Source organism: Pseudophryne corroboree, chromosome 1, assembly GCF_028390025.1.
Source record: "Pseudophryne corroboree isolate aPseCor3 chromosome 1, aPseCor3.hap2, whole genome shotgun sequence".
Taxonomy (NCBI): Eukaryota; Metazoa; Chordata; class Amphibia; order Anura; family Myobatrachidae; genus Pseudophryne; species Pseudophryne corroboree.
In genome coordinates this window covers 419975000-420002949 of record NC_086444.1, presented here as the reverse complement: position 1 = coordinate 420002949, position 27950 = coordinate 419975000, and the positions used below count along the sequence as shown (strand labels likewise).

Below are 27950 nucleotides of genomic sequence, written 5' to 3'. Positions count from 1 at the left end.
TCACAAGCTGTACTTCCAACAGGTGAAATCATGGTACCCCTCCTTCAACAAGGCCGGGGTTACTATTCCAAAATGTTGTGGTACCGAAACCAGACGGTTCGGTGAGACCCATTCTAAAATTGAAATCCTTGAACACTTATATACGAAGGTTCAAGTTCAAAATGGAATCGCTCAGGGCGATTATTGCAAGCCTGGAGAATTTCAGGGTATCACTGGACATCAAGGATGCGTACCTGCATGTCCCTATTTACCCTGTTCACCAGGAGTACCTCAAAATTGTGGTACAGGATTGTCATTACCAATTCCAGACGTTGCCGTTGGTCTGTCCCCGGCACCGAGGGTATTTACCAAGGTAATGGCCGAAATAATTATCCCGTACTTGGACGATCTCCTTATAAAGGCGAGGTCCAGGGAGCAGTTGTTCGTCGGAGTAGCACTATCTCGGGAAGTGCTACAACAGCACGGCTGGATTCTGAATATTCCAAAGTCGCAGCTGGTTCCTACGACGCGTCTACTGTTCCTGGGTATGGTTCTGGACACAGAACAAGAAAAAAAGGGTTTCTCCCGGAGGAGAAGTCCAAGGAGTTGTCGTCTCTAGACAGAGACCTCCTAATACAAATACAGGTGTCGGTGCATCAATGCACGCGAGCCCTGGGAAAGATGGTAGCTTCTTACGAAGAAATTCCATTCGCCAGGTCCCATGCAAGGATCTTCCAGTGGGATCTGTGGGACAAGTGGTCCGGGTCGCATCTTCAGATGCATCGGCAGATAACCCTGTCTCCAAGGGCCAGGGTGTCGCTGTTGTGGTGGCTACAGAGTGCTCATCTTCTAGGGGGCCGCAGATTCGGCATACAGGACTGGGTCCTGGTGACCACGGATGCCAGCCTTCGAGGCTGGGGGGCAGTCACACAGGGAAGAAACTTCCAAGGCCTATGGAAAAGTCAGGAGACTTCCCTACACATAAATGTTCTGGAACTAAGGGCCATTTGCAATGCCCTAAGTCAGGCTAGACCCCTGCTTCAACACCGGCTGGTGCTGATCCAGTCAGACAACATCACGGCGGTCGCTCATGTAAACCGACAGGGCGGCACAAGAAGCAGGATGGCGATGGCAGAAGCCACAAGGATTCTCCGATGGGCGGAAAATCATGTGTTAGCACTGTCAGCAGTGTTCATTCCCGGAGTGGACAACTGAGAAGCAGACTTTCTCAGCAGACACGACCTCCACCCGGGAGAGTGGGGACTTCATCCAAAAGTCTTCCAAATGATTGTACACCGTTGGGAAAGGCCACAGGTGGACATGATGGCGTCCCGCCTCAACAAAAAGCTACAAAGATATAGCGCCAGGTCAAGGGACCCTCAGGCGATAGCTGTGGACGCTCTGGTAACACCGTGGGTGTACCAGTCGGTGTATGTGTTCCCTTCTCTGCCTCTCTTACCCAGGGTAATGAGAATAATAAGAAGGAGAGGAGTAAGAACTATACTCATTGTTCCGGATTGGCCAAGATGAGCTTGGTACCCAGAACTCCAAGAAATGATCTCAGAGGACCCATGGCCTCTGCCGCTCAGACAGGACCTGCTACAGCAGGGGGCCTGTCTGTTCCAAGACGTACCGCGGCTGCGTTTGACGGCATGGCGGTTGAACGCAGGATCCTGAAGGAAAAGGGCATTCCGGAGGAAGTTATCCCTACGCTAATTAAAGCTAGGAAAGAAGTGAACGCAAACCATTATCACCGCATATGGCGGAAATATGTTGCGTGCTGTGAGGCCAGGAAGGCCCCAAAGGAGGAATTTCAGCTAGGTCGATTTCTGCACTTCCTACTGTCAGAGGTGACTATGGGCCTAAAATTGGGTTCCATTAAGGTCCAGATTTCGGCTCTATCGATTTTCTTCCAAAATAGAACTGGCTTCACTGCCTGAAGTTCAGACGTTTGTTAAGGGAGTGCTGCATAGTCAGCCCCCGTTTGTGCCTCCAGTGGCACCATGGGATCTCAACGTGGTGTTGGATTTCCTGAAGTTGCATTGGGTTGAGCCACTTAAATCCGTGGAGCTACAATACCTCACGTGGAAAGTGGTCATGCTGTGGGCCTTGGCGTCGGCCAGGCGTGTATCAGAATTGGCGGCTTTGTCATGCAAAAGCCCTTATCTGTATTTTATATGGATAAGGCGGAATTGAGGACTCGTTCCCAATTCCTTCCTAAGGTGGTATCAGTTTTTCATGTGAACCAACCTATTGTGGTGCCTGCGGCTACTTGGGACTTGGAGGATTCCAAGTTACTGGACGTAGTCAGGGCCCTGAAAAGTATATGTTTCCAGGACGGCTGGAGTCAGGAAAACTGACTCGCTATTTATACTGTATGCACCCAACAAGCTGGGTGCTCCTGCTTCTAAGCAGACTATTGCTCGCTGGATCTGTAGCACGATTCAACTTGCACATTCTGCGGCTGGACTGCCGCACCCTAAATCTGTAAAAGCCCATTCCACGAGGAAAGTGGGCTCTTCTTGGGCGGCTGCCCGAGGGGTCTCGGCTTTACAAATTTGCCGAGCTGTTACTTGGTCGGGTTCAAACACTTTTGCAAGAGTCTACAAGTTTGATACCCTGGCTGAGGAGGACCTAGAGTTTGCTCATTCGGTGCTGCAGAGTCATCCGCACTCTCCCGCCCGTTTGGGAGCTTTGGTATAATCCCCATGGTCCTTACGGAGTCCCAGCATCCACTTAGGACGTCAGAGAAAATAAGATTTTACTCACCGGTAAATCTATTTCTCATAGTCCGTAGTGGATGCTGGGCGCCCATCCCAAGTGCGGATTGTCTGCAATACTTGTATATAGTTATTGCCTAACTAAAGGGTTATTGTTGAGCCATCTGTTGAGAGGCTCAGTTATATTTCATACTGTTAACTGAGTATAGTATCACGAGTTATACGGTGTGATTGGTGTGGCTGGTATGAGTCTTACCCGGGATTCAAAATCCTTCCTTATTGTGTCAGCTCTTCCGGGCACAGTATCCTAACTGAGGTCTGGAGGAGGGTCATAGTGGGAGGAGCCAGTGCACACCAGGTAGTCCTAAAGCTTTCTTTAGTTGTGCCCAGTCTCCTGCGGAGCGGCTATTCCCCATGGTCCTTACGGAGTCCCAGCATCCACTACGGACTACGAGAAATAGATTTACCGGTGAGTAAAATCTTATTTTTATCTACCTCCAGGAAGTCATCCAGGAGATGTGATAATATAATACCTGCAGGGATATGTCATGCGGTTAGGGAAACATATTATAACAAATGTGCTGGTGGAGTATTGGCAGAAAGAGTTCTTACTATGCTGTATTCTGCAGTGATACAGTAAACAGTTTATGTCATGTTACTCTTTAATTGTTCCCGCCACGAGGCTGAAGTTAGCTTCTTATTCTGCCAGCTTCTTATTCACTTCTTATTCGAGCTCCAGCTTCTTATTCAGATCATTCAGTTTTGCAAGGGTTAATGAGTCTTGGGTCACAAATTTGACACCTGAAATCAACAGAGTAGGGTCCCTTGAATATGACCCACTTGTATTTTGCCTGGCCCAATGCTGTTTTGGGCATGAAATACACTGGCAAAGTGGGCACACCTACCATATTTTACCATTTTGAATAAGTAGCTGTAGTTTTGCAAGGGTTAACTAGTCTTGGGCCACACATTTGACACCTGAAATCAACAGAGGGTGGTCACTTACATATGACCCACTTGTATTTTGCCTGCCCCAACGCTGTTTTGGGCATGAAATACACTGGCAAAGTGGGCACACATACCATATTTTACCATTTTGAATAAGTAGCTGTAGTTTTGCAAGGGTTAACCAGTCTTGGGCCACAAATTTGACACCTGAAAGCCACAAATTTGACACCTGAAATCAACAAAGCATGGTCACGTACATATGACCCACTTGTGAATAGTGAGGTTTATGACCAGCTGAAATGCGCTAGAATGACAATATATAAGCAGATAATAATTCCCTCACAGGTGTTCTTTCATGAAGCTTCATGTATATTTCATGAACCCGAAATCCATATATGGATTTCGGGTTCATGAAATATACATGAAGCTTCATGAAAGAACACCTGTGAGGGAAGTATTATCTGCTTATATATTGTCATTCTAGCGCATTTCAGCTGGTCATAAACCTCACTATTCACGCTATTTATCTTTTGGTATTCGGGGATACCTTTTGACCAGTTGGTCTGCTGCTTTATCCTTTCTTTGGCGCCCGGATTCTTATCTGTTATCTTTCTAATATGACCCACTTGTATTTTGCTTGGCTCAACGCTGTTTTGGGCATGAAATGCACTGGCAGAGTGGGCACACACATCATTTTATAAATTGCCATTTTGCATAAGTAGCTGTAGTTTTGCAAGTGTTAACTAGTCTTGGGCCACAAATTTGACACCTGAAATCAACAAAGCGTAGTCACTTACATATGACCCACTTGTATTTTGCTTGGCCCAACACTGTTTTGGGCATGAAATATACTGGCAAAGTGGGCACAAACACCGTTATATAAATTGCCATTTTGAATAAGTAGCTGTAGTTTTGCAAGGGTTAACTAGTCTTGGGCCACAAATTTGACACCTGAAATCAACAGAGGGTGGTCACTTACATATGACCCACTTGTATTTTGCCTGGCACAACGCTGTTTTGGGCATGAAATACACTGGCAAAGTGGGCACACATACCATATTTTACCATTTTGAATAAGTAGCTGTAGTTTTGCAAGGGTTAACCAGTCTTGGGCCACAAATTTGACACCTGAAATCAACAGAGGGTGGTCACTTACATATAGTTTTGGGCATGAAATACACTGGCAAAGTGGGCACAAACACCATTTTATAAATTGCCATTTTGAACAAAACAGCGTTGGGCCAAGCAAAATACAAGTGGGTCATATATAAGTGACCACCCTCTGTTGATTTCAGGGGACATATTTGTGGCCCAAGACTAGTTAACCCTTGCAAAACTACAGCTACTTATTCAAAATGGTAAAATATGGTATGTGTGCCCACTTTGCCAGTGTATTTCATGACCAAAACAGTGTTGGGCCAAGCAAAATACAAGTGGGTCATATGTAAGTGACCACGCTTTGTTGATTTCAGGTGTCACATTTGTGGCCCAAGATTAGTTAACCCTTGCAAAACTACAGCTACATATTCAAAATGGCAATTTATAAAATGGTGTTTGTGCCCACTATGCCAGTGTATTTCATGCCCAAAACAGCGTTGGGCCAAACAAAATACAAGTGGGTCATATGTAAGTGACCACCCTCTGTTGATTTCAGGTGTCAAATTTGTGGCCCAAGACTGGTTAACCCTTGCAAAACTACAGCTACTTATTCAAAATGGTAAAATATGGTATGTGTGCCCACTTTGCCAGTGTATTTCATGGCCAAAACAGCGTTGGGCCAGGCAAAATACAAGTGGGTCATATGCAAGTGACCCTACTCTGTTGATTTCAGGTTTCAAATTTGTGACCCAAGACTCATTAACCCTTGCAAAACTGAATGATCTGAATAAGAGCCTGGAGCTCGAATAAAAAGTGAATAAGAAGCTGGAGCTTGAGTAAGAAGTGAATAAGAAGCTGGCAGAATAAGAAGCTAACTTCAGCCTCGTGTTCCCGCCCATGTTTTTATATAATTGCATGCAGACCAGTGCCACATTAGTGGTAGTACTGTATAACATTGCAGAGGAACAAATATTTTGACTGGGAAGGAAGTGGTTTTTTTAATGAATGAAGGTGTTATTTTAAATATTGGTAGTCTATTTACTGATATATTTTGTGGATACAAGTTTTATGGACAATTCTTAAGTCAGTTTTTAGTGGATAAAGGTGTTTTTTATTGTCAGTTTCTTCTAAATGTAACATTACACCTTCATCAACTCAACTTTTCAAATCCTAAGATTAACCAAAGGCAGAAGACATCATATTACGAGGTCTGTTCATGAAGAAGTGAGCCAGTGGAGAAGTTGCCCATTGCAACCAATCAGAATTGAAGTAACATTTATAATTTGCATACCTTACAATTGTACAGAGCAGCTGATTGGTTGCCATGGACAACTTCTCTATAGGCACACTTCTCCACTCTTTTCAATGATTCATGAATTGACCCATCAATGTAGTGGTCAAGTACCAATTACAAAGTGACAATGTGGCTGGCACTTGTTACTCAGGAATAATTGTTATGTGCCTGTGCAGCTCATTTTAGCTGTACATATCTCATACTCCATATGGGGTGTATTCAATTCATGTTAGATCCTTTCCGACCGAAAGGATCCGACGTGAGTATTCACTGCCTGGCCAAATCCGACAGGTTTGTCCCGTTCCCAACAATGCCAATACGACTTTTTTGAAAGTTGCGTTGACATTGTCGGAAACGGGGTTTAAACCTGTCGGGTTTAGCCTCGCTTCCGACAATACATGTCCGCCGATCCGCGTGCTTTCCGACAGGTTTTCACCAAGTCAAAAAAACAATCACTTTTGTGAGAGAGCGCAAAAAGATTTTAAACATTTTTATTGCATATTAAAAACTGTAAAACTATTAAAGCATCAACATATGCATATATCGCTACGGGCTTTTGAAAACATATAATTAATATAGCTACACAATATAAACCACCATAGATTAGAAGCACATACCAATCTAAAATAGAATCTTTAGCACCAGCTGCCACTAATTAGCAGAAGTATCCTCACAATTCCTTTTATTTCCACTTTGTGGCTAGAATACAGTTCAATGTCCCGCATCAACAGATTCTAGATTCTTTCTCCACAGGATTGATATGAGGATACTACTTATGCTTTATAATTTGTGTCTAATATTCAGGAGATATTGTAGCAAAAAGTTCCCCCTTAATCCAGGATCTTGTTCAAACTGTAGTTTGTTATTTGTATTCGTGAATGAACTGAATTATGTTGCCCTATGGGGATTGTATCTCTTATCCCCTGACAGTCAGATGATATTGTGTCTGGCAACACAGGGAGGATTATCAATTTAGAGAGTATATCTCACCTCACCGCAGCCTGGGTGTTGAAATTATCCCTCTGTGGACAGCCGTGGCCGATCACCAATGAGGCTTTCTTGCTATTGTTGTGTACATATAGCGTATTGTGTCCGTCTGCGAGGTGCCCAGCCGCGGCAAAGTATCACAGAGCGGCTTCAACAGAGAGCACCTCTGTGATACTCTGCCGCGGCTGGGCACCTCGCAGACGGACACAATACGCTATATGTACACAACAATAGCAAGAAAGCCTCATTGGTGATCGGCCACGGCTGTCCACAGAGGGATAATTTCAACACCCAGGCTGCGGTGAGGTGAGATATACTCTCTAAATTGATAATCCTCCCTGTGTTGCCAGACACAATATCATCTGACTGTCAGGGGATAAGAGATACAATCCCCATAGGGCAATATAAGTCAGTTCATTCACGAATACAAATAACAAACTACAGTTTGAACAAGATCCTGGATTAAGGGGGAACTTTTTGCTACAATATCTCCTGAATATTAGACACAAATTATAAAGCATAAGTAGTATCCTCATATCAATCCTGTGGAGACAGAATCTAGAATCTGTTGATGCGGGACATTGAACTGTATTCTAGCCACAAAGTGGAAATAAAAGGAATTGTGAGGATACTTCTGCTAATTAGTGGCAGCTGGTGCTAAAGATTCTATTTTAGATTGGTATGTGCTTCTAATCTATGGTGGTTTATATTGTGTAGCTATATTAATTATATGTTTTCAAAAGCCCGTAGCGATATATGCATATGTTGATGCTTTAATAGTTTTACAGTTTTTAATATGCAATAAAAATGTTTAAAATCTTTTTGCGCTCTCTCACAAAAGTGATTGTTTTTTTGGTCTAGATTTTGGTATATACTTCAGGATACTAAGTGGGAGCTGCATCTAGATTTTAAGTGGTGGTTAACAGTGAAGTTTATTAGATAATACATGTAAATTGATATCTGCGCCTGAATTGGTATCTACACACAGACGCGGGTGGACCTACAATTAAGGTGGGTCCTGTGCGCCTGTGTGTCTACCTAATTTTATTGTTTCACCAAGTCAGATTTCCCGACTTGCCGGAAAAATGGGGCCGCATTGGATAGGTCGGAACCCCTTCCGACCTAAAAGCAGTCGGAAACTGCCGTCTTACCGACAAGACGGCAGTTTCCGACTTCAATTGAATACCCCCCTGAGTGGTTAATCAAGATTTCTCTGACGTCCTAGTGGATGCTGGGAACTCCGTAAGGACCATGGGGAATAGACGGGCTCCGCAGGAGACTGGGCACTCTAAAAGAAAGATTAGGTACTATCTGGTGTGCACTGGCTCCTCCCTCTATGCCCCTCCTCCAGACCTCAGTTAGAATCTGTGCCCGACTCGAGCTGGTTGCACACTAGGGGCTCTCCTGAGCTCCTAGTAAAGAAAGTATTTATTAGGTTTTTTATTTTCAGTGAGATCTGCTGGCAACAGACTCACTGCTACGTGGGACTTAGGGGAGAGAAGCGAACCTACCTGCTTGCAGCTAGCTTGGGCTTCTAGGCTACTGGACACCATTAGCTCCAGAGGGATTGAACACAGGCCCAGCCTCGGTCGTCCGGTCCCGGAGCCGCGCCGCCGTCCCGCTTGCAGAGCCAGAAGACGGAAGATTCCGAGGAGAAAATCGACGGCTGAAGACTCCGGTCTTCATTAAGGTAGCGCACAGCACTGCAGCTGTGCGCCATTGCTCCCCATGCACACCACATACTCCGGTCACTGATGGGTGCAGGGCGCTGGGGGGGGGGGCGCCCTGGGCTGCAATTAGAGTACCTTAACATGGCAAAAAAACACATAATATAGTCTAATAAACTATATATGTGTAAAAATCCCCTGCCATAATATTAATAAAAGAGCGGGATAAGCCCGCCGAGAAGGGGGCGGGGCTATCTCCCTCAGCACACTGGCGCCATTTTCTCTTCACAGTTCCGCTGGAAGACAGCTGCCCAGGCTCTCCCCTGCAGTTTCCAGGCTCAAAGGGTTAAAAAGAGAGGGGGGGGCACAAAATTTAGGCGCAAACTATACATGTTAAGCAGCTATAGGGAAAAATCACTTTCTGTAATAGTGTAAATCCCTACTTATATAGCGCTGTGGTGTGTGCTGGCATACTCTCTCTCTGTCTCCCCAAAGGACTTTGTGGGGTCCTGTCCTCAGTCAGAGCATTCCCTGTGTGTGTGCGGTGTGTCGTACGGCTGTGTCGACAGGTTTGATGAGGAGGCTTATGTGGAGGCGGAGCAGGTGCCGATAAATGTGATGTCACCCCCTGTGGGGTCGACACCAGTGTGGATGGATATGTGGAAGGTATTAACCGACAGTGTCAACTCCTTACATAAAAGGTTTGATGACATAACAGCTGTGGGACAGCCGGCTTCACAGCCTGTGCCTGCCCAGGCGTCTCAAAGGCCATCAGGGGCTCAAAAACGCCCGCTACCTCAGATGGCAGACACAGATGTCGACACGGAGTCTGACTCCAGTGTCGACGACGACGACGAGACAAATGTACATTCCACTAAGGCTATCCGTTGCATGATTACGGCAATGAAAAATGTGTTGCACATTTCTGACATTAACCCAGGTACCACTAAAAAGGGTATTATGTTTGGGGAGAAAAAGCAACCAGTTGTTTTTCCCCCTTCAGATGAATTAAATGAAGTGTGTGAAGAAGCGTGGGCATCCCCTGATAAAAAAATTTGTGATTTCTAAAAAGTTACTAATGGCGTACCCTTTCCCGCCAGAGGACAGGGTACGTTGGGAGACATCCCCGAGGGTGGATAAAGCGCTCACACGCTTGTCAAAAAAGGTGGCACTACCGTCTCAGGATACGGCTGCCTTAAAGGAGCCTGCGGATAGAAAGCAGGAGGCTATCCTGAAGTCTGTGTATACACACTCAGGTACTATACTAAGACCTGCTATTACTTCAGCATGGATGTGCAGTGCTGCAGCAGCGTGGTCTGATTCCCTGTCTGATAATATTGATTCCCTTGACAGGGACACTATATTGCTAACCATAGAGCACATTAAAGACGTAGTCTTATACATGAGAGATGCACAGAGGGATATTTGCCGGCTGGCATCTAGAATAAATGCAATGTCCATTTCTGCCAGGAGAGTATTATGGACTCGGCAGTGGACAGGTGATGCGGATTCTAAAAGGCACATGGAGGTTTTGCCTTACAAGGGTGAGGAATTGTTTGGGGATGGTCTCTCGGACCTCGTTTCCACAGCGACAGCTGGGAAGTCGACATTTTTACCCCAGGTTCCCTCACAGCCAAAGAAAGCACCGTATTATCAGGTACAGTCCTTTCGGCCCCAGAAAGGCAAGCGGGTTAAAGGCGCGTCCTTTCTGCCCAGAGGCAGGGCTAGAGGGAAAAAGCTGCACCATACAGCCAGTTCCCAAGAACAGAAATCCTCCCCTGCTTCCACTAAATCCACCGCATGACGCTGGGGCTACACTGGTGGAGCCAGGTGCGGTGGGGGCCCGTCTCCGGAACTTCAGCGACCGGTGGGTTCGCTCACGAGTGGATCCCTGGGTTCTACAAGTGGTATCTCAGGGATACAAGCTGGAATTCGAGACGTCTCCCCCTCGCCGTTACCTCAAATCAGCCTTGCCAGCTACTCCCCCGGACAGGGAGGTAGTGCTGGCGGCAATTCACAAGCTGTTCCTCCAGCAGGTGATAACAAAAGTTCCCCTCCTTCAACAGGGACGGGGTTACTATTCCACAATGTTTGTGGTACCGAAACCAGACGGTTCGGTGAGACCCATTCTAAAATTAAAATCCTTGAACACTTATATAAGAAGGTTCGAGTTCAAAATGGAATCGCTCAGGGCGGTTATTGCAAGCCTGGAAGAAGGGGATTACATGGTATCACTGGACATCAAGGATGCGTACCTGCATGTCCCCATTTACCCTCCTCACCAGGTGTACCTCCGTTTTGTGGTACAAGACTGCCATTACCAATTCCAGACGTTGCCGTTTGGTCTGTCACCGGCACCGAGGGTATTTACCAAGGTAATGGCCGAAATGATGATACTCCTTCGAAAGAAGGGAGTTATAATTATCCCATAGTTGGACGATCTCCTTATAAAGGCGAGGTCCAAGGAGCAGTTGTTGGTCGGAGTAGCACTATCTCAGGAAGTGCTTCAACAGCACGGCTGGATTCTGAATATTCCAAAGTCGCAGCTGGTTCCTACGACGCGTCTGCTGTTCCTGGGTATGGTTCTGGACACAGAACAGAAGAAGGTGTTTCTCCCGGAGGAGAAGGCCAAGGAGTTGTCATCTCTGGTCAGAGACCTCCTGAAACCAAAACAGGTGTCGGTGCATCACTGCACGCGAGTCCTGGGAAAGATGGTAGCTTCTTACGAGGCAATTCCATTCGGCAGGTTCCATGCAAGGATCTTTCAGTGGGATCTGTTAGACAAGTGGTCCAGATCGCATCTTCAGATGCATCGGCTGATCACCCTGTCCCCGAGGGCCAGGGTGTCTCTGCTGTGGTGGCTGCAGAGTGCTCATCTTCTAGAGGGCCGCAGATTCGGCATACAGGACTGGGTCCTGGTGACCACGGATGCAAGCCTCCGAGGTTGGTGGGCAGTCACTCAGGGAAGAAACTTCCAGGGACAATGGTCGAGTCAGGAGGCTTCCCTACACAAGACCCCTGCTTCAAAACCAGCCGGTGCTGATCTAGTCAGACAACATCACGGCGGTCGCCCATGTAAATCGACAGGGCGGCACAAGAAGCAGGATGGCGATGGCAGAAGCGACAAGGATTCTCCGATGGGCGGAAAATCACGTGATAGCACTGTCAGCAGTGTTCATTCCGGGAGTGGACAACTGGGAAGCAGACTTCCTCAGCAGGCACGACCTCCACCCGGGAGAGTGGGGACTTCATCCAGAAGTCTTCCAACTGATTGTAAACTGTTGGGAAAGGCCACAGGTGGACATGATGGCGTCCCGCCTAAACAAAAAGCTAAAAAAATATTGTGCCAGGTCAAGGGACCCTCAGGCGATAGCTGTGGACGCTCTAGTGACACCGTGGGTGTACCAGTCGGTTTATGTGTTCTCTCCTCTTCCTCTCATACCAAAGGTGCGGAGGATAATAAGAAAGAGAGGAGTAAGAACTATACTCATCGTTCCGGATTGGCCAAGACGGACTTGGTACCCGGAACTGCAAGAAATGATCTCAGAGGACCCTTGGCCTCTGCCTCTCAGACAGGACCTGCTACAGCAGGAGCCCTGTCTGTTCCAAGACTTACCGCGGCTGCGTTTGACGGCATGGCGGTTGAACACCGGATCCTGATGGAAAAGGGCATTCCGGTTGAAGTCATTCCTACGCTGATAAAAGCTAGGAAAGATGTGACAGCAAAGCATTATCACCGCATATGGCGAAAATATGTTGCTTGGTGTGAGGCTATGAAGGCCCCCACAGAAGAATTTCAGCTGGGTCGTTTTCTGCACTTCCTACAGTCAGGAGTGACTATGGGCCTAAAATTGGGTTCCATTAAAGTCCAGATTTCGGCCCTGTCTATTTTCTTTCAAAAAGAACTGGCTTCACTGCCTGAAGTTCAGACGTTTGTTAAGGGAGTGCTGCATATTCAGCCCCCTTTTGTGCCCCCAGTGGCACCTTGGGATCTCAACGTTGTGTTGGATTTCCTAAAATCACATTGGTTTGAGCCACTTCTGACCGTGGAATTAAAATATCTCATGTGGAAAGTGGTCATGCTTTTGGCCTTGGCTTCGGCTAGGCGGGTGTCAGAATTGGCGGCTTTGTCCTGTAAAAGCCCCTATCTGATCTTCCATATGGACAGAGCAGAATTGAGGACGCGTCCCCAATTCCTCCCTAAGGTGGTATCAGCGTTTCATTTGAACCAACCTATTGGGGTGCCTGCGGCTACTCGGGACTTGGAGGCCGCCAAGTTGCTGGACGTAGTCCGGGCCCTGAAAATCTATGTTTCCAGGACGGCTAGAGTCAGAAAAACTGACTCGCTGTTTATCCTGCATGCACCCAACAAGCTGGGTGCTCCTGCTTCTAAGCAGACTATTGCTCGCTGGATCTGCTCCACGATTCAACTTGCATATTCCGCGGCTGGACTGCCGCATCCTAAATCAGTAAAGGCCCATTCCACGTGGAAGGGGCTCTTCTTGGGCGGCTGCCCGAGGGGTCTCGGCTTTACAACTTTGCCGAGCTGCTACTTGGTCGGGATCAAACACGTTTGCAAAATTCTACAAGTTTGATACCCTGGCTGAGGAGGACCTTGAGTTTGCTCATTCGGTGCTGCAGAGTCATCCGCACTCTCCCGCCCGTTTGGGAGCTTTGGTATAATCCCCATGGTCCTTACGGAGTTCCCAGCATCCACTAGGACGTCAGAGAAAATAAGAATTTACTCACCGGTAATTCTATTTCTCGTAGTCCGTAGTGGATGCTGGGCGCCCATCCCAAGTGCGGATTGTCTGCAATACTTGTATATAGTTATTGCCTAACTAAAGGGTTATTGTTATGAGCCATCTGTTCGTAAGGCTCAGTTGTTATTCATACTGTTAACTGGGTATAGTATCACGAGTTGTACGGTGTGATTGGTGTGGCTGGTATGAGTCTTACCCGGGATTCCAAATCCTTTCCTTATTGTGTCAGCTCTTCCGGGCACAGTTTCCCTAACTGAGGTCTGGAGGAGGGGCATAGAGGGAGGAGCCAGTGCACACCAGATAGTACCTAATCTTTCTTTTAGAGTACCCAGTCTCCTGCGGAGCCCGTCTATTCCCCATGGTCCTTACGGAGTTCCCAGCATCCACTACGGACTACGAGAAATAGAATTACCGGTGAGTAAATTTCTTATTTTTTCAGAAAATAGTTACATAACACCTCCATCCACTCGCCTCTTCATGTATGCCAGGTTGCTATAGTACTGGGGTGGGCAAAACGTCCAGCAGGTTGTATGCAGCTTGCCAGGGAATTGGGTCTGGTGCTTTACCTGTTATTCCTTCGCAGCCTGCTGAGTACTTGTTACACAAATGATCTACATTGCCTCAAAACTCCTTTACTACATCTGAAGCACATTCTCTTGGCTTCTTCATTATGTACTGCCTTGGAACACCCTATTGCGCAATTTGGACATAAGGGAGCTCCAAGGCAGTCATTAATATGCATTCATGCCTGGTTTACACAAGTACATTTACAGTATATGCAGTATCTGTACATTTGATATAGAGCAGATACTAAGAGGGTCATTCCATGAAAACAGGGACAGTGGGGTCGATTCAATTCAGCAACAGTTGAATAGCGCAGGGAATTAGCTCACGACGCTATTCAGTTCAGCTACAGTTAAGTCGGCGATGGCCCGTTCTCGCTGACTTAACAGGTTGAATTGTCGGGAGAACGGGCATTCTCCGACTTAACTCCTTGGCGCGATGCTGATTCCCGACAGAATCAGCCTTGCGCCGGCCGCGCGGCAGAACTTTTGTCGGGTTTCTTCTCTCTTCCCCTGGGGGTGAGAGAAGAATTCCCAACAATTGAGGGGCACTTGTCGCTGTATTGAATAGCGCCGGGAGCTAACTCCCGGCGCTATTCAACTGTCAGTGAATTGAATCGACCCCATAGAGGTGATTTTTCAAAGTTGCCAGATTAATTCAAATGACTGTTTCTTAAGAGACAAAGAAAGAAAAGGTGTGTACACACGGTGAGATCCTTGCTATGCCCGATTTTCACTTCGCGATTTCCCCTGAACTCCCCGGAGCCCAGCTCCACCAATTTTGACTAAGTTTTCTTGAGATATGGACTATGGGGTCGATTCAATTCGGCAACAGATGAATAGCGCCGGGAATTAGCGCCTGACGCTATTCAATTCAGCTAAAGTTAAGCCGGAGAATGCCCGTTCTCGCCGACTTAACAGGTAGTTTTGTCGGGAGAACGAGCATTCTCCGACTTAACTACCCGCGGCGATGCTGATTCCCGACAGAATCGGCCTCGCGCCGGCCGCGCAGCAGCTCTTTTGTCGGTTTTCTTCTCTCACCCCCCGGGGCTGAGAGAAGAATTCCCGACAATTGCGGGTAACTGGTAGCTGAATTGAATAGCGCCGGGAGCTAATTCCCGGCGCTATACATCTGTTGCCAAATTGAATCGACCCCTATGTGTGCTTACGATTTTGGCTTATGTGAGATGTAATTGACATGTGAGATGAAGTAGATAGTACACCGATCTAGCAAGGGTTGACTTGCCTGCACAGTCTATCTTTTCTTGCGATGCCGACCCCGTGGGAGTGCGCATCGAGATCGAATCGGGATCGCAAGCGGCATAACACCTTGCGATTTGCACTACCGTATATACTCGAGTATAAGCCGACTTTTTCAGCACTTTTTTTTGTGCTGAAAAAGCCACTTCGGTTTATACTCGAGTCAGGATTTAGGAGGGACACGGAGGGCACAGTGCGCGTCTCTCCTATGTCCCTCCTGCGTGTCCAGCGGCAGCGGCGTGTGTGTGTTAAAGGAAGTGCACGAACCGGCACTTCCTTTAACACACACACGCCGCTGCCGCCGGACACGCAGGAGGGACACAGGAGAGCCGCACACTGTGCCCTCCGTGTCCCTCCTTCAGAAGACAGCGCGGGAGCGACGGAGGGTAAGTATCTAGCACTGTGGGGCATATCTGGCACATCTGGCACTGTGGGGCATATCTGGCACACCTGGCACTGTGGGGCATATCTGGCACATCTGGCACTGTGGGGCATAGCTGGCACTGTGGGGTATATCTGGCACATCTGGCACTGTGGGGCATATCTGGCACTGTGGGGCATATCTGGCACTGTGGGGCACATCTGGCACTGTGGGGCATAGCTGGCACTGTGGGGTATATCTGGCACATCTGGCACTGTGGGGCATATCTGGCACTGTGGGGCATATCTGGCACTGTGGGGCATATCTGGCACATCTGGCACTGTGGGGCATATCTGGCACTGTGGGGCATATCTGGCACTGTGGGGCACATCTGGCACTGTGGGGCATAGCTGGCACTGTGGGGTATATCTGGCACATCTGGCACTGTGGGGTATATCTGGCACTGTGGGGTATATCTGGCACTGTGGGGCATATCTGGCACTGTGGGGCACATCTGGCACTGTGGGGCATATCTGGCACATCTGGCACTGTGGGGCATATCTGGCACTGTGGGGCACATCTGGCACTGTGGGGCATATCTGGCACTGTGGGGCATATCTGGCACATCTGGCACTGTGGGGGCATATCTGGCAGTATGAGGGCATATCTGGCACTATGAGGGCTGTGTACGGCTAGAGCTGCATTTCCCACCCTAGGCTTATACTCGAGTCAATAAGTTTTCCCAGGTTTTTGTGGTAAAATTAGGTGCCTCGGCTTATATTCTGGTCGACTTATACTCGAGTATATACGGTAACTTTTCTTGCGATTTTGACTATATAGTCAAAATCGAAAGAAAATATCTCACCGTGTGTACACACCTAAAGAAGATACAATTCCTTCAAAAGAAAGATTTGTATTTTTCACAGGATGCCAGGTTGACTGAAGAGTCATTAAAAGTGGATTATCTAATAAATGAGGAATCTCTTGCTTGTGCCCTTGTAAGAAACAAATTAGATCCATCCGGGGCATAAACTGCTGTTCTGACATTATGGGCAGAATTCAATTAGCCGCGAAATTGCGGGTATGCGTACTCCCACAATTCGCCTATTCAATTGCAAATTTGCGAAAACTGGATTACTTTGAAAATTGTTGCAGAAAGTGAAAAGTGGAAAGTGGGTAACTCTGCCTGTACCTCCAAAAAAAGCTAAGCTAACATTAACAGTATAAAAGTTTATTACAGTGTATAATAAAATTATTACTGGTACTTAAATTGGGTCAAATAGCTGTTAAATGTTTGTTTTTTTAAATATATAATTTTTTTTAAATAAAAAGGGTGTTTTTTTCCAGCAAAATAAGTGCTAAAATTAAATTCAGGGTACATAAAAAGGTATCCGAAGTATAGATCTACACTAAAAGGTCTACAATCAATAGCTCTACCACTAATTGCAGACATGCATTAGGTCGACAGGGTCAAAAGGTCGACATGTAAAAGGTAGACAGTACAACAGGTTGACATGACAATAGTCGACACACATATGGTAGACGCAAGGTTGTTTTGTTTTTTTTTAAACTTTTTCTTACGTTACCGTCCACGTGGACTATTACTATTGGGAATAGCAACCTAAAGCATGGCGAGTGAAGCAGTACACTAATGGGGCTTGTTTGTGGCAGAAAAGTGACAAAACACCCCCAAAAACAGTAAAAAAAATTGTCTACCTGTTTGTGTCGACCATCTCCATGTTGACCTTTTGACACTGTCGACCATTCGTACTGTCTACCTATTCTATGTTGACCTTTCGAACCTGTCGATCTAATGCATGTCTACCATTAGTGGTCGACCTATTGACTGTAGACCTTTTTAGTGTAGATCTAATAAACCACACCCCATAAAAATGGGTATAGGGGCCAATTCAGTAAGGTTAGCAAATTCTGCTAATCAGCAGAATTTGCTAACCATTAGCACGCATGCTGGGGGCTGCCCAGCACTGGGCAAGGCCGCCCAGCATGCTGACCGGCGCCTCCCCCTCCCCATGCTTCAAGCAGAAATTGCGAACAGCACGCAATTTCTGCTTGTTAGCAGAAATTAAGGATGACTCCTGCCGACGCAGCTTAGCTGCGGCCGCAGGAGTCCTAGCGCCATTTTTGTTGTTGCGGCTGCATGTGACGTCACGCAGCCGCACCCCGACACGCCCGCGTTCGCGCGTATCAGCCCACCGCTTGGGCTGGCACGCCCCCGCAACGCTCCGTTTTCACCCAGAAAACGGAGCGTTGCTGCCCCGCGACAAGTTATTATTGCCCAATTAAAAATAATTAAAAACTTCTAAGTGTCTAATTCAGGAGGGGATGTCCCAGGGGTTCAGAACCAAGGGGGTAATTCCAAGTTGATCGCAGCAGGAAATTTTTTAGCAGTTGGGCAAAACCATGTGCACTGCAGGGGGGCAGATATAACATTTGCAGAGAGAGTTAGATTTGGGTGGGTTATTTTGTTTCTGTGCAGCGTAAATACTGGCTGCTTTATTTTTACACTGCAATTTAGATTGCAGATTGAACTCACCCCACCCAAATCTATCTCTCTCTGCACATGTTATATCTGCCCCCCCTGCAGTGCACATGGTTTTGTCCAACTGCTAAAAAATTTCCTGCTGCGATCAACTCAGAATTACCCCCCAAATTCCAACAGAGAGAGATTTTTCCCAACTTTTCATCTGCTTGGAGGTGGTTGAATGAAAATTACCGCACAGTTGAATAGGCACTTTACGCGATTCTCCGTAAAATCTGCTTTTTTCCCCCTGTGAAACCGGGTTTTTGCGTCTAATTGAATTTGACCCTGTGTCAGCATAAGTGTCTTGTTTATGTAACCAATCTTTAATGTATCCACACATAGAAAAACCTGTGAGTAAAGCCTAACATCCGGAAAATTGATGCCACCCCTCAATCTCGTCTTCTTCAGAACAACCATACTAATTTTAGGTTTTTTGTCTTTCCAAATAAAGGAACAAAAGGATTTGAGAATAGCAGCCTCATCTGATTTAGAAAGTATAATCGGCCCCACGCATCGCTATCACCAGTGCTAGATTGGGTCGCTCACTTCAGCGCTGTGTGAAGTGAGCGGCCCCCCCGTCACCCCCCCTCGCTCAGCACATTGCGCTGTGCTGCGTGGAGGGAGAGATGTGTGCTGAGCGGTCTGTGTTAAGATCGCTCAGCACACATTTCTCCCGTCAGTACTGGCCTTAAATGAAGTTTAGAAATTGTGTAAAAGAGGAACCAAAAGCCCTAATCAGAACATTATGTAAATGAGACTTTATAATCTTATCAAAGGCCATCTCCGCATCTAAAGGCGGATACACACGGAGAGATGTTTGCTTAATTTCTAAGCAATCTGACTAGATTGCTTAGAAATTAAGCACTGATCTCTTTGTGTGTATGCCCCATAGCGATGCGCGGCTCCGCGTGGCGCTATCGCCGGTTCTAGATTGGCTTAGATTGATGCAGGCACAAACATCACTCACTTCACCACTGGGTGAAAGCTTAAAATACCATTTTACATTTTGATCTGTATTTATACCTCGTAATTGCATTACCAGGAGGCATAAAGTTGTTATTAAATCATTTACACTAATGTTCTTGGAATGCAGTGCAGATGATGCAAGCCTTCCCGTCTGCAGCAGAGTAATGCATACATTAAATCCTTTTTCTCTATCGTCCTAGTGGATGCTGGGGTTCCTGAAAGGACCATGGGGAATAGCGGCTCCGCAGGAGACAGGGCACAAAAAGTAAAGCTTTTCCAGATCAGGTGGTGTGCACTGGCTCCTCCCCCTATGACCCTCCTCCAGACTCCAGTTAGATTTTTGTGCCCGGCCGAGAAGGGTGCAATCTAGGTGGCTCTCCTAAAGAGCTGCTTAGAAAAAGTTTAGCTTAGGTTTTTTATTTTACAGTGAGTCCTGCTGGCAACAGGATCACTGCAACGAGGGACTGAGGGGAGAAGAAGTGAACTCACCTGCGTGCAGGATGGATTGGCTTCTTGGCTACTGGACATCAGCTCCAGAGGGACGATCACAGGTACAGCCTGGATGGTCACCGGAGCCGCGCCGCCGGCCCCCTTGCAGATGCTGAAGTCAGAAGAGGTCCAAAATCGGCGGCTGAAGACTCCTGCAGTCTTCTAAAGGTAGCGCACAGCACTGCAGCTGTGCGCCATTTTCCTCTCAGCACACTTCACACGCAGTCACTGAGGGTGCAGGGCGCTGGGGGGGGGGCGCCCTGGGAGGCAAATGTAACCTATATAAAGGCTAAAAATACCTCACATATAGCCCCCAGAGGCTATATGGAGATATTTAACCCCTGCCTGGATTCACTAAATAGCGGGAGACGAGCCCGCCAAAAAAGGGGCGGGGCCTATCTCCTCAGCACACGGCGCCATTTCCTCTCACAGCTCCGCTGGTCAGGACGGCTCCCAGGTCTCTCCCCTGCACTGCACTACAGAAACAGGGTAAAACAGAGAGGGGGGGCAAATTTATGGCGATATTTTTATATATATAAAGCAGCTATAAGGGAGCACTTATTATAAGGCTATCCCTGTTATATATATAGCGCTTTTGGTGTGTGCTGGCAAACTCTCCCTCTGTCTCCCCAAAGGGCTAGTGGGTCCTGTCTTCGTTAGGAGCATTCCCTGTGTGTCTGCTGTGTGTCGGTACGTGTGTGTCGACATGTATGAGGACGATATTGGTGTGGAGGCGGAGCAATTGCCAAATATGAGGATGTCACCCCCTAGGGAGTCGACACCAGAATGGATGCCTTTATTTATGGAACTACGGGATAGTGTCAACACGCTAAAGCAGTCGTTTGACGACATGAGACGGCCGGACAATCAATTAGTGCCTGTCCAGGCGACTCAAACACCGTCAGGGGCTGTAAAACGCCCTTTGCCTCAGTCGGTCGACACAGACCCAGACACAGGCACTGACTCCAGTGGTGACGGTGACGAATCAACCGTATTTTCCAGTAGGGCCACACGTTATATGATTTTGGCAATGAAGGAGGCGTTACATTTAGCTGATACTACAGGTACCACTAAACAGGGTATTATGTGGGGTGTGAAAAAACTACCTATAGTTTTTCCTGAATCAGAAGAATTAAATGACGTGTGTAATGAAGCGTGGCTTGCTCCTGATAAAAGGCTGATAATTTCAAAGAAATTATTGGCATTATACCCTTTCCCGCCAGAGGTTAGGGAGCGCTGGGAAACATCTCCTAGGGTGGACAAGGCGCTAACACGCTTATCTAAACAAGTGGCGTTACCCTCTCCTGAGACGGCCGCACTTAAAGATCCATCAGATAGGAGGATGGAAAATATCCAAAAAAGTATATACACACATGCAGGTGTTATACTACGACCAGCTATAGCGACTGCCTGGATGTGCAGTGCTGGGATAGTTTGGTCAGAGTCCCTGATTGAAAATATTGATACCCTGGACAGGGACAATATTTTACTGTCGTTAGAACAAATAAAGGATGCATTTCTTTATATGCGTGATGCACAGAGGGATATCTGCACACTGGCATCACGGGTAAGTGCTATGTCCATTTCGGCCAGAAGAGCTTTATGGACGCGACAGTGGACAGGCGATGCGGATTCAAAACGGCATATGGAAGTTTTGCCGTATAAAGGGGAGGAGTTATTTGGAGTCGGTCTATCAGATTTGGTGGCCACGGCTACAGCCGGGAAATCCACCTTTCTACCTCAAGTCACTCCCCAACAGAAAAAGGCACCGACTTTTCAACCGCAGCCCTTTCGTTCCTTTAAAAATAAGAGAGCAAAGGGCTATTCATATCTGCCACGAGGCAGAGGTCGAGGGAAGAGACAGCAACAGGCAGCTCCTTCCCAGGAACAGAAGCCCTCCCCGGCTTCTACAAAAGCCTCAGCATGACGCTGGGGCTTCTCAAGCGGACTCGGGGACGGTGGGCGGTCGTCTCAAAAATTACAGCGCGCAGTGGGCTCACTCGCAAGTAGATCCCTGGATCCTGCAGATAATATCTCAGGGGTACAGGTTGGAATTAGAGACAGATCCACCTCGCCGTTTCCTGAAGTCTGCTTTACCAACGTCCCCCTCCGAAAGGGAGACGGTTTTGGAAGCCATTCACAAGCTGTACTCTCAGCAGGTGATAGTCAAGGTACCTCTTCTACAACAAGGGAAGGGGTATTATTCCACTCTTTTTGTGGTACCGAAGCCGGATGGCTCGGTAAGGCCTATTCTAAATCTGAAGTCCTTGAACCTGTACATAAAGAAGTTCAAGTTCAAAATGGAGTCACTCAGAGCAGTGATAGCGAACCTGGAAGAGGGGGATTTTATGGTATCCTTGGACATCAAGGATGCGTATCTCCACGTTCCAATTTACCCCTCACACCAGGGGTACCTCAGGTTCGTTGTACAAAACTGTCACTATCAGTTTCAGACGCTGCCGTTCGGATTGTCCACGGCACCTCGGGTCTTTACAAAGGTAATGGCCGAGATGATGATTCTTCTTCGAAGAAAAGGCATATTAATTATCCCATACTTGGACGATCTCCTAATAAGAGCAAGGTCCAGAGAACAGCTAGAGATGGGATTAGCACTGTCTCAAGAAGTGCTAAAACAGCACGGGTGGATTCTGAATATTCCAAAATCCCAGTTAATGCCGACAACTCGTCTGCTGTTCCTAGGGATGATTCTGGACACGGTTCAGAAAAAGGTTTTTCTCCCGGAGGAAAAAGCCAAGGAGTTATCCGAGCTTGTCAGGAACCTCCTAAAACCAGGAAAGGTGTCTGTACATCAATGCACAAGAGTCCTGGGAAAAATGGTGGCTTCTTACGAAGCAATTCCATTCGGCAGATTCCACGCAAGAATTTTCCAAAGGGATCTGTTGGACAAATGGTCAGGGTCGCATCTTCAGATGCACCTGCGGATAACCCTGTCTCCAAGGACAAGGGTGTCTCTTCTGTGGTGGTTGCAGAGTGCTCATCTATTGGAGGGCCGCAGATTCGGCATACAGGATTGGATCCTGGTGACCACGGACGCCAGCCTGAGAGGCTGGGGAGCAGTCACACAAGGAAGAAACTTCCAGGGAGTATGGACGAGCCTGGAAACGTCTCTTCACATAAACATTCTGGAACTAAGAGCAATCTACAATGCTCTAAGCCAGGCAGAACCTCTGCTTCAGGGAAAACCGGTGTTGATCCAGTCGGACAACATCACGGCAGTCGCCCATGTGAACAGACAGGGCGGCACAAGAAGCAGGAGTGCAATGGCAGAAGCTGCAAGGATTCTTCGCTGGGCAGAGAATCATGTGATAGCACTGTCAGCAGTGTTCATCCCGGGAGTGGACAACTGGGAAGCAGACTTCCTCAGCAGACACGATCTTCACCCGGGAGAGTGGGGACTTCATCCAGAAGTCTTCCACATGCTGGTAACCCGTTGGGAAAGACCAATGGTGGACATGATGGCGTCTCGCATCAACAAAAAACTGGACAGGTATTGCGCCAGGTCAAGAGATCCGCAGGCAATAGCTGTGGACGCGCTGGTAACGCCTTGGGTGTACCAGTCGGTGTATGTGTTTCCTCCTCTGCCTCTCATACCAAAAGTATTGAGAATTATACGGCAAAGAGGCGTAAGAACGATACTAGTGGTTCCGGATTGGCCAAGAAGGACTTGGCACCCGGAACTTCAAGAGATGATCACGGAAGATCCGTGGCCTCTACCTCTAAGGAGGGACTTGCTTCAGCAGGGTCCCTGTCTGTTTCAAGACTTACCGCGGCTGCGTTTGACGGCATGGCGGTTGAACGCCGGATCCTAAAGGAAAAAGGCATGCCGGAAGAAGTCATTCCTACTTTGATTAAAGCACGGAAGGAAGTAACCGTGCAACATTATCACCGAATTTGGCGAAAATATGTTGCGTGGTGCGAAGATCGGAGTGCTCCGACGGAGGAATTTCAACTGGGTCGATTCCTACATTTCCTGCAATCAGGATTGTCTATGGGTCTCAAATTGGGATCTATTAAGGTTCAAATTTCGGCCCTGTCGATTTTCTTTCAAAAAGAATTGGCTTCAGTCCCTGAAGTCCAGACCTTTGTTAAGGGAGTGCTGCATATACAGCCTCCTGTGGTGCCTCCAGTGGCACCGTGGGATCTCAATGTGGTTTTGGATTTTCTAAAATCTCATTGGTTTGAACCACTAAAAAAGGTGGATTTGAAATATCTCACATGGAAAGTGACCATGCTTCTAGCCCTGGCTTCGGCCAGGAGAGTGTCAGAACTGGCAGCTTTATCTTACAAAAGCCCATATCTGATTTTCCATTCGGACAGGGCAGAACTGCGGACTCGTCCGCATTTTCTCCCTAAGGTGGTGTCAGCATTTCATCTGAACCAGCCTATTGTAGTGCCTGCGGCTACAAGTGACTTGGAGGACTCCAAGTTACTGGACGTTGTCAGAGCATTAAAAATATATATTGCAAGGACAGCTGGAGTCAGAAAATCTGACTCGTTGTTTATATTGTATGCACCCAACAAGATGGGTGCTCCTGCGTCTAAGCAGACGATTGCTCGTTGGATCTGTAGCACAATCCAACTTGCACATTCTGTGGCAGGCCTGCCACAGCCTAAATCTGTAAAGGCCCACTCCACAAGGAAGGTGGGCTCATCTTGGGCGGCTGCCCGAGGGGTCTCGGCATTACAACTTTGCCGAGCAGCTACGTGGTCAGGGGAGAACACGTTTGTAAAATTTTACAAATTTGATACTCTGGCTAAGGAGGACCTGGAGTTCTCTCATTCGGTGCTGCAGAGTCATCCGCACTCTCCCGCCCGTTTGGGAGCTTTGGTATAATCCCCATGGTCCTTTCAGGAACCCCAGCATCCACTAGGACGATAGAGAAAATAAGATTTTACTTACCGATAAATCTATTTCTCGGAGTCCGTAGTGGATGCTGGGCGCCCATCCCAAGTGCGGATTATCTGCAATAATTGTACATAGTTATTGTTAACAAATTCGGGTTATTGTTGAAGGAAGCCATCTTTCAGAGGCTCCGCTGTTATCATACTGTTAACTGGGTTTAGATCACAAGTTGTACGGTGTGATTGGTGTGGCTGGTATGAGTCTTACCCGGGATTCAAAATCCTCCCTTATTGTGTACGCTCGTCCGGGCACAGTACCTAACTGGAGTCTGGAGGAGGGTCATAGGGGGAGGAGCCAGTGCACACCACCTGATCTGGAAAAGCTTTACTTTTTGTGCCCTGTCTCCTGCGGAGCCGCTATTCCCCATGGTCCTTTCAGGAACCCCAGCATCCACTACGGACTCCGAGAAATAGATTTATCGGTAAGTAAAATCTTATTATTCCAGTTCAATGTAGAATAGATTCACAAAGAAATAACTGTTGCTGGTGTCAGTATACAGCTGTGTTTTAATGGTTCACTAGTATTCTTTGTATTGCAGGGTGAAATTAACCAACCACCTAGTGGCTCGCTGGCCAAGCCGGGGTTCGCTTCCCTGTAAACAGTACCAGCCTGCGTGTGCCATGTGTAGTAAAAGTGCTGCGTCTCTCAAAACCAATCATGAAAACAGCCAACCTCACTCAGTCCTGGAGGAGCTGAGGATGCCGTTCTCTCATGCTTATATCGGAAACTTCTTCCAAGATAAGCCCGTCTTGGGGAATCAGTTCTTAGAGGATGCCCTTCTCCAGAGTTACCTGAAGAGACACCTTCCTCCTCGGGTGAGCAGTGGATGTGTACCTGGAAGTGACATAGTAGTACACAGAAGAATGCTTTGCTATTGTATTATATATATATATGCTCTTTATTACAAAATACTTTACACAAATATAGATATGTATTTTTAAAATAGTTTTTGTTTCTGTCTAACTCACAGGTTCTCAAACTCGGTCCTCATTACCCCACACAGTGCATGTTTTGCAAGTAACCCAGCAGGTGCACAGGTGTATTAATTACTCACTGACACATTTTAAAAGGTCCACAGGTGGAACTAATTATTTCACTTGTGATTCTGTGAGGAGACCTGCAAAACATGCACTGTGTGGGGTCCTGAGGACCGAGTTTGAGAACCTGTGGTCTAACTTGATCTGTTTTACCTCACAAACCGCTTCAGGGGACAGCTACTTTGTGGCACTGTCATGTCTATGTGGGATGCCCGAGGCTTGTGTTGTAAGTACTGTTCTCTATACCGCAAACTCCACCATTACAGTACAGGTATTAATGATATCTATGCTTGAGTCTAGATGGTTAAATCCAATTGACTCAGATGCTAATTAAGTAGGATCCTGACCATGAGTCAACATACATTAGCTCGACAGCCATTGGGTTGACCCCATATGGTCGACATGGACAAAGTGTTGACATATGAAAGGTAAAAGGTTGTCCGGTTCATATGGTCGACATGACGATGGTCGACACACACATGGTCTACTTTTGTTTGTTTTTTCATCATTTTTTTATTTAACTTTTTCCATCCTTGACTATCCATGTCACAAATCATAGCTTCTAGTAACCTTGGGGCAGATGTATTAGGCCTGTAGAAAGCTCCAGTATATAAATTGACAGTTATGAGCTGATTGGCTGGTGCGTTATCACCTTGCGCTTTTCACTGGTTTATCACTTCCTTATGCTGTCTCTAGGCTTAATACATCTGCCCCAGTGTGGCCAGCAAAGTAGAGCGAAACACTGTGCCCGAAGCATGGCGAGCGAAGCGGCACGTTTCTACAATTTTTTAGATTTTTGTGTCCACGATTGGCATGTCATCTTTTGTACATGTCGACTTTTTCCACAGTCGACCTTTCACATGTCGGCCCTTTGTCCGTGTCGACCTTGTGCCTGTCGACCATATGGGGTCGACCTAATGATTGTAGACTGATGAATGTGGATCTTGTATACCACACCCTAATTAGGTCACCTGTTCTCAAGCATGAATATCCTAATGACAGTAATGGTGGAGTTTGGGAAACTCTGGATTAGTTAAAAATGTGTTTGATGCCACCAATAAAGTAAGTAAAGAAAGTGACTTACAATGTAGTTCTGTGAGCATAAACAGGGGAACATGTATGAAGTCTTTTATTTGGAATGACTGGCACTTACATTATTGTTCTGGGTGCTGTTTTTAGAAACAGCAGGTTACTCTTCACACTGCATTAGGCAAATGAAAACTAAAAGTGTAATAGTGGCACTTTTGCAGTACCTTGTAGCTGACATTGTAACTTCTGAAGAAGACTTTATGTCCCCCAAGGTTGGTTATACCTGTAGTCATTGTGTAAGTGTTCCTTAGTCTGCATTAGAGTAGTCCCCATAAGATAGGTGTAACTTATCTCTATAGTAATTCGTATTCCCACATTGCTGACATGGGAACAATGAAAGTTGGTACTTTCGTGGTGTGGCAGCATTCAGGGCCTCATTGTGAGTGAGACACAAGTCCAAATGCCAACGTGTTTAGCAGTCTTTACAGCCTATGCCTGCTCCCCACCTTGGTTCAGACTCCATGCATGGCTGGTTCTCTGTGTGGCAGTGGCGTATAGCCAGACCTCTGTTGCATACTGAGGCGTATGTATGATGAGGGGACGTCTGTTTCTGACAAATGTTTTGCATATGGGACTGCTGTAGGTGGTAATACTAATGATGACACCTGTGGATGCAAGAAGAGTGAGCAGCACGATTTTACTGTATGCATGAAGCCGCACACAAACTCGCATTAGCTGACTGTAGCGGCCGCATTGTGTCCTCACCACCAATCATCACACCTGTTCCCCTATGTGAAGCTATGTGACTCATATGCTGAATGCAGCAGGGGACACCAGCTCTTAGCCTTTTTTCTGTCATGTATATTGTGTATGAATGGTGTGACCTACCTGTGTATGTTACATACAGAGTCACTAAATCTAAAATATAAGTTATATGTAATAGCTTTGCATCAGGGGATGCAGCCACCCTAACTGTGTCGCCACCTCTCCAGGCGTAAGGGACACAAATCAGTACAGGTTGAGTATCCCATATCCAAATATTCCGAAATACGGAATATTCCAAAATACGGACTTTTGTGAGTGAGAGTGACATCGTGAAATCTTTGTTTTCTGTGGCTCAATGTACTCAAACTTTGTTTAAAACACAAAGTTATTAAAAATATTGTATTAAATGACCTGCAGGCTGTGTGTATAAGGTGTATATAAAACATAAATGAATTGTGTGAATGTAAACACACTTTGTTTAATGCACAAAGTTATTAAAAATATTGGCTAAAATTACCTTCAGGCTGTGTGTATAAGGTGTATATGTAACATAAATGC

At 46.8% G+C, this 27950-nt stretch overlaps 1 protein-coding gene across 3 annotated transcripts in view; it reads left to right on the top strand.

The window, feature by feature from the left end:
* The window catches only part of LOC134889403 (acyl-CoA dehydrogenase family member 11-like), a 140535-nt gene that overhangs the window by 3168 nt on the left and 109417 nt on the right, over nucleotides 1-27950 (top strand). For all 3 annotated transcript variants that reach the window (XM_063913375.1, XM_063913377.1, XM_063913376.1), the window contains exon 2: nucleotides 25100-25376. In XM_063913375.1, the coding sequence (XP_063769445.1) occupies nucleotides 25100-25376 (277 nt within the window). The remainder of the gene's footprint in view (nucleotides 1-25099; nucleotides 25377-27950) is intronic.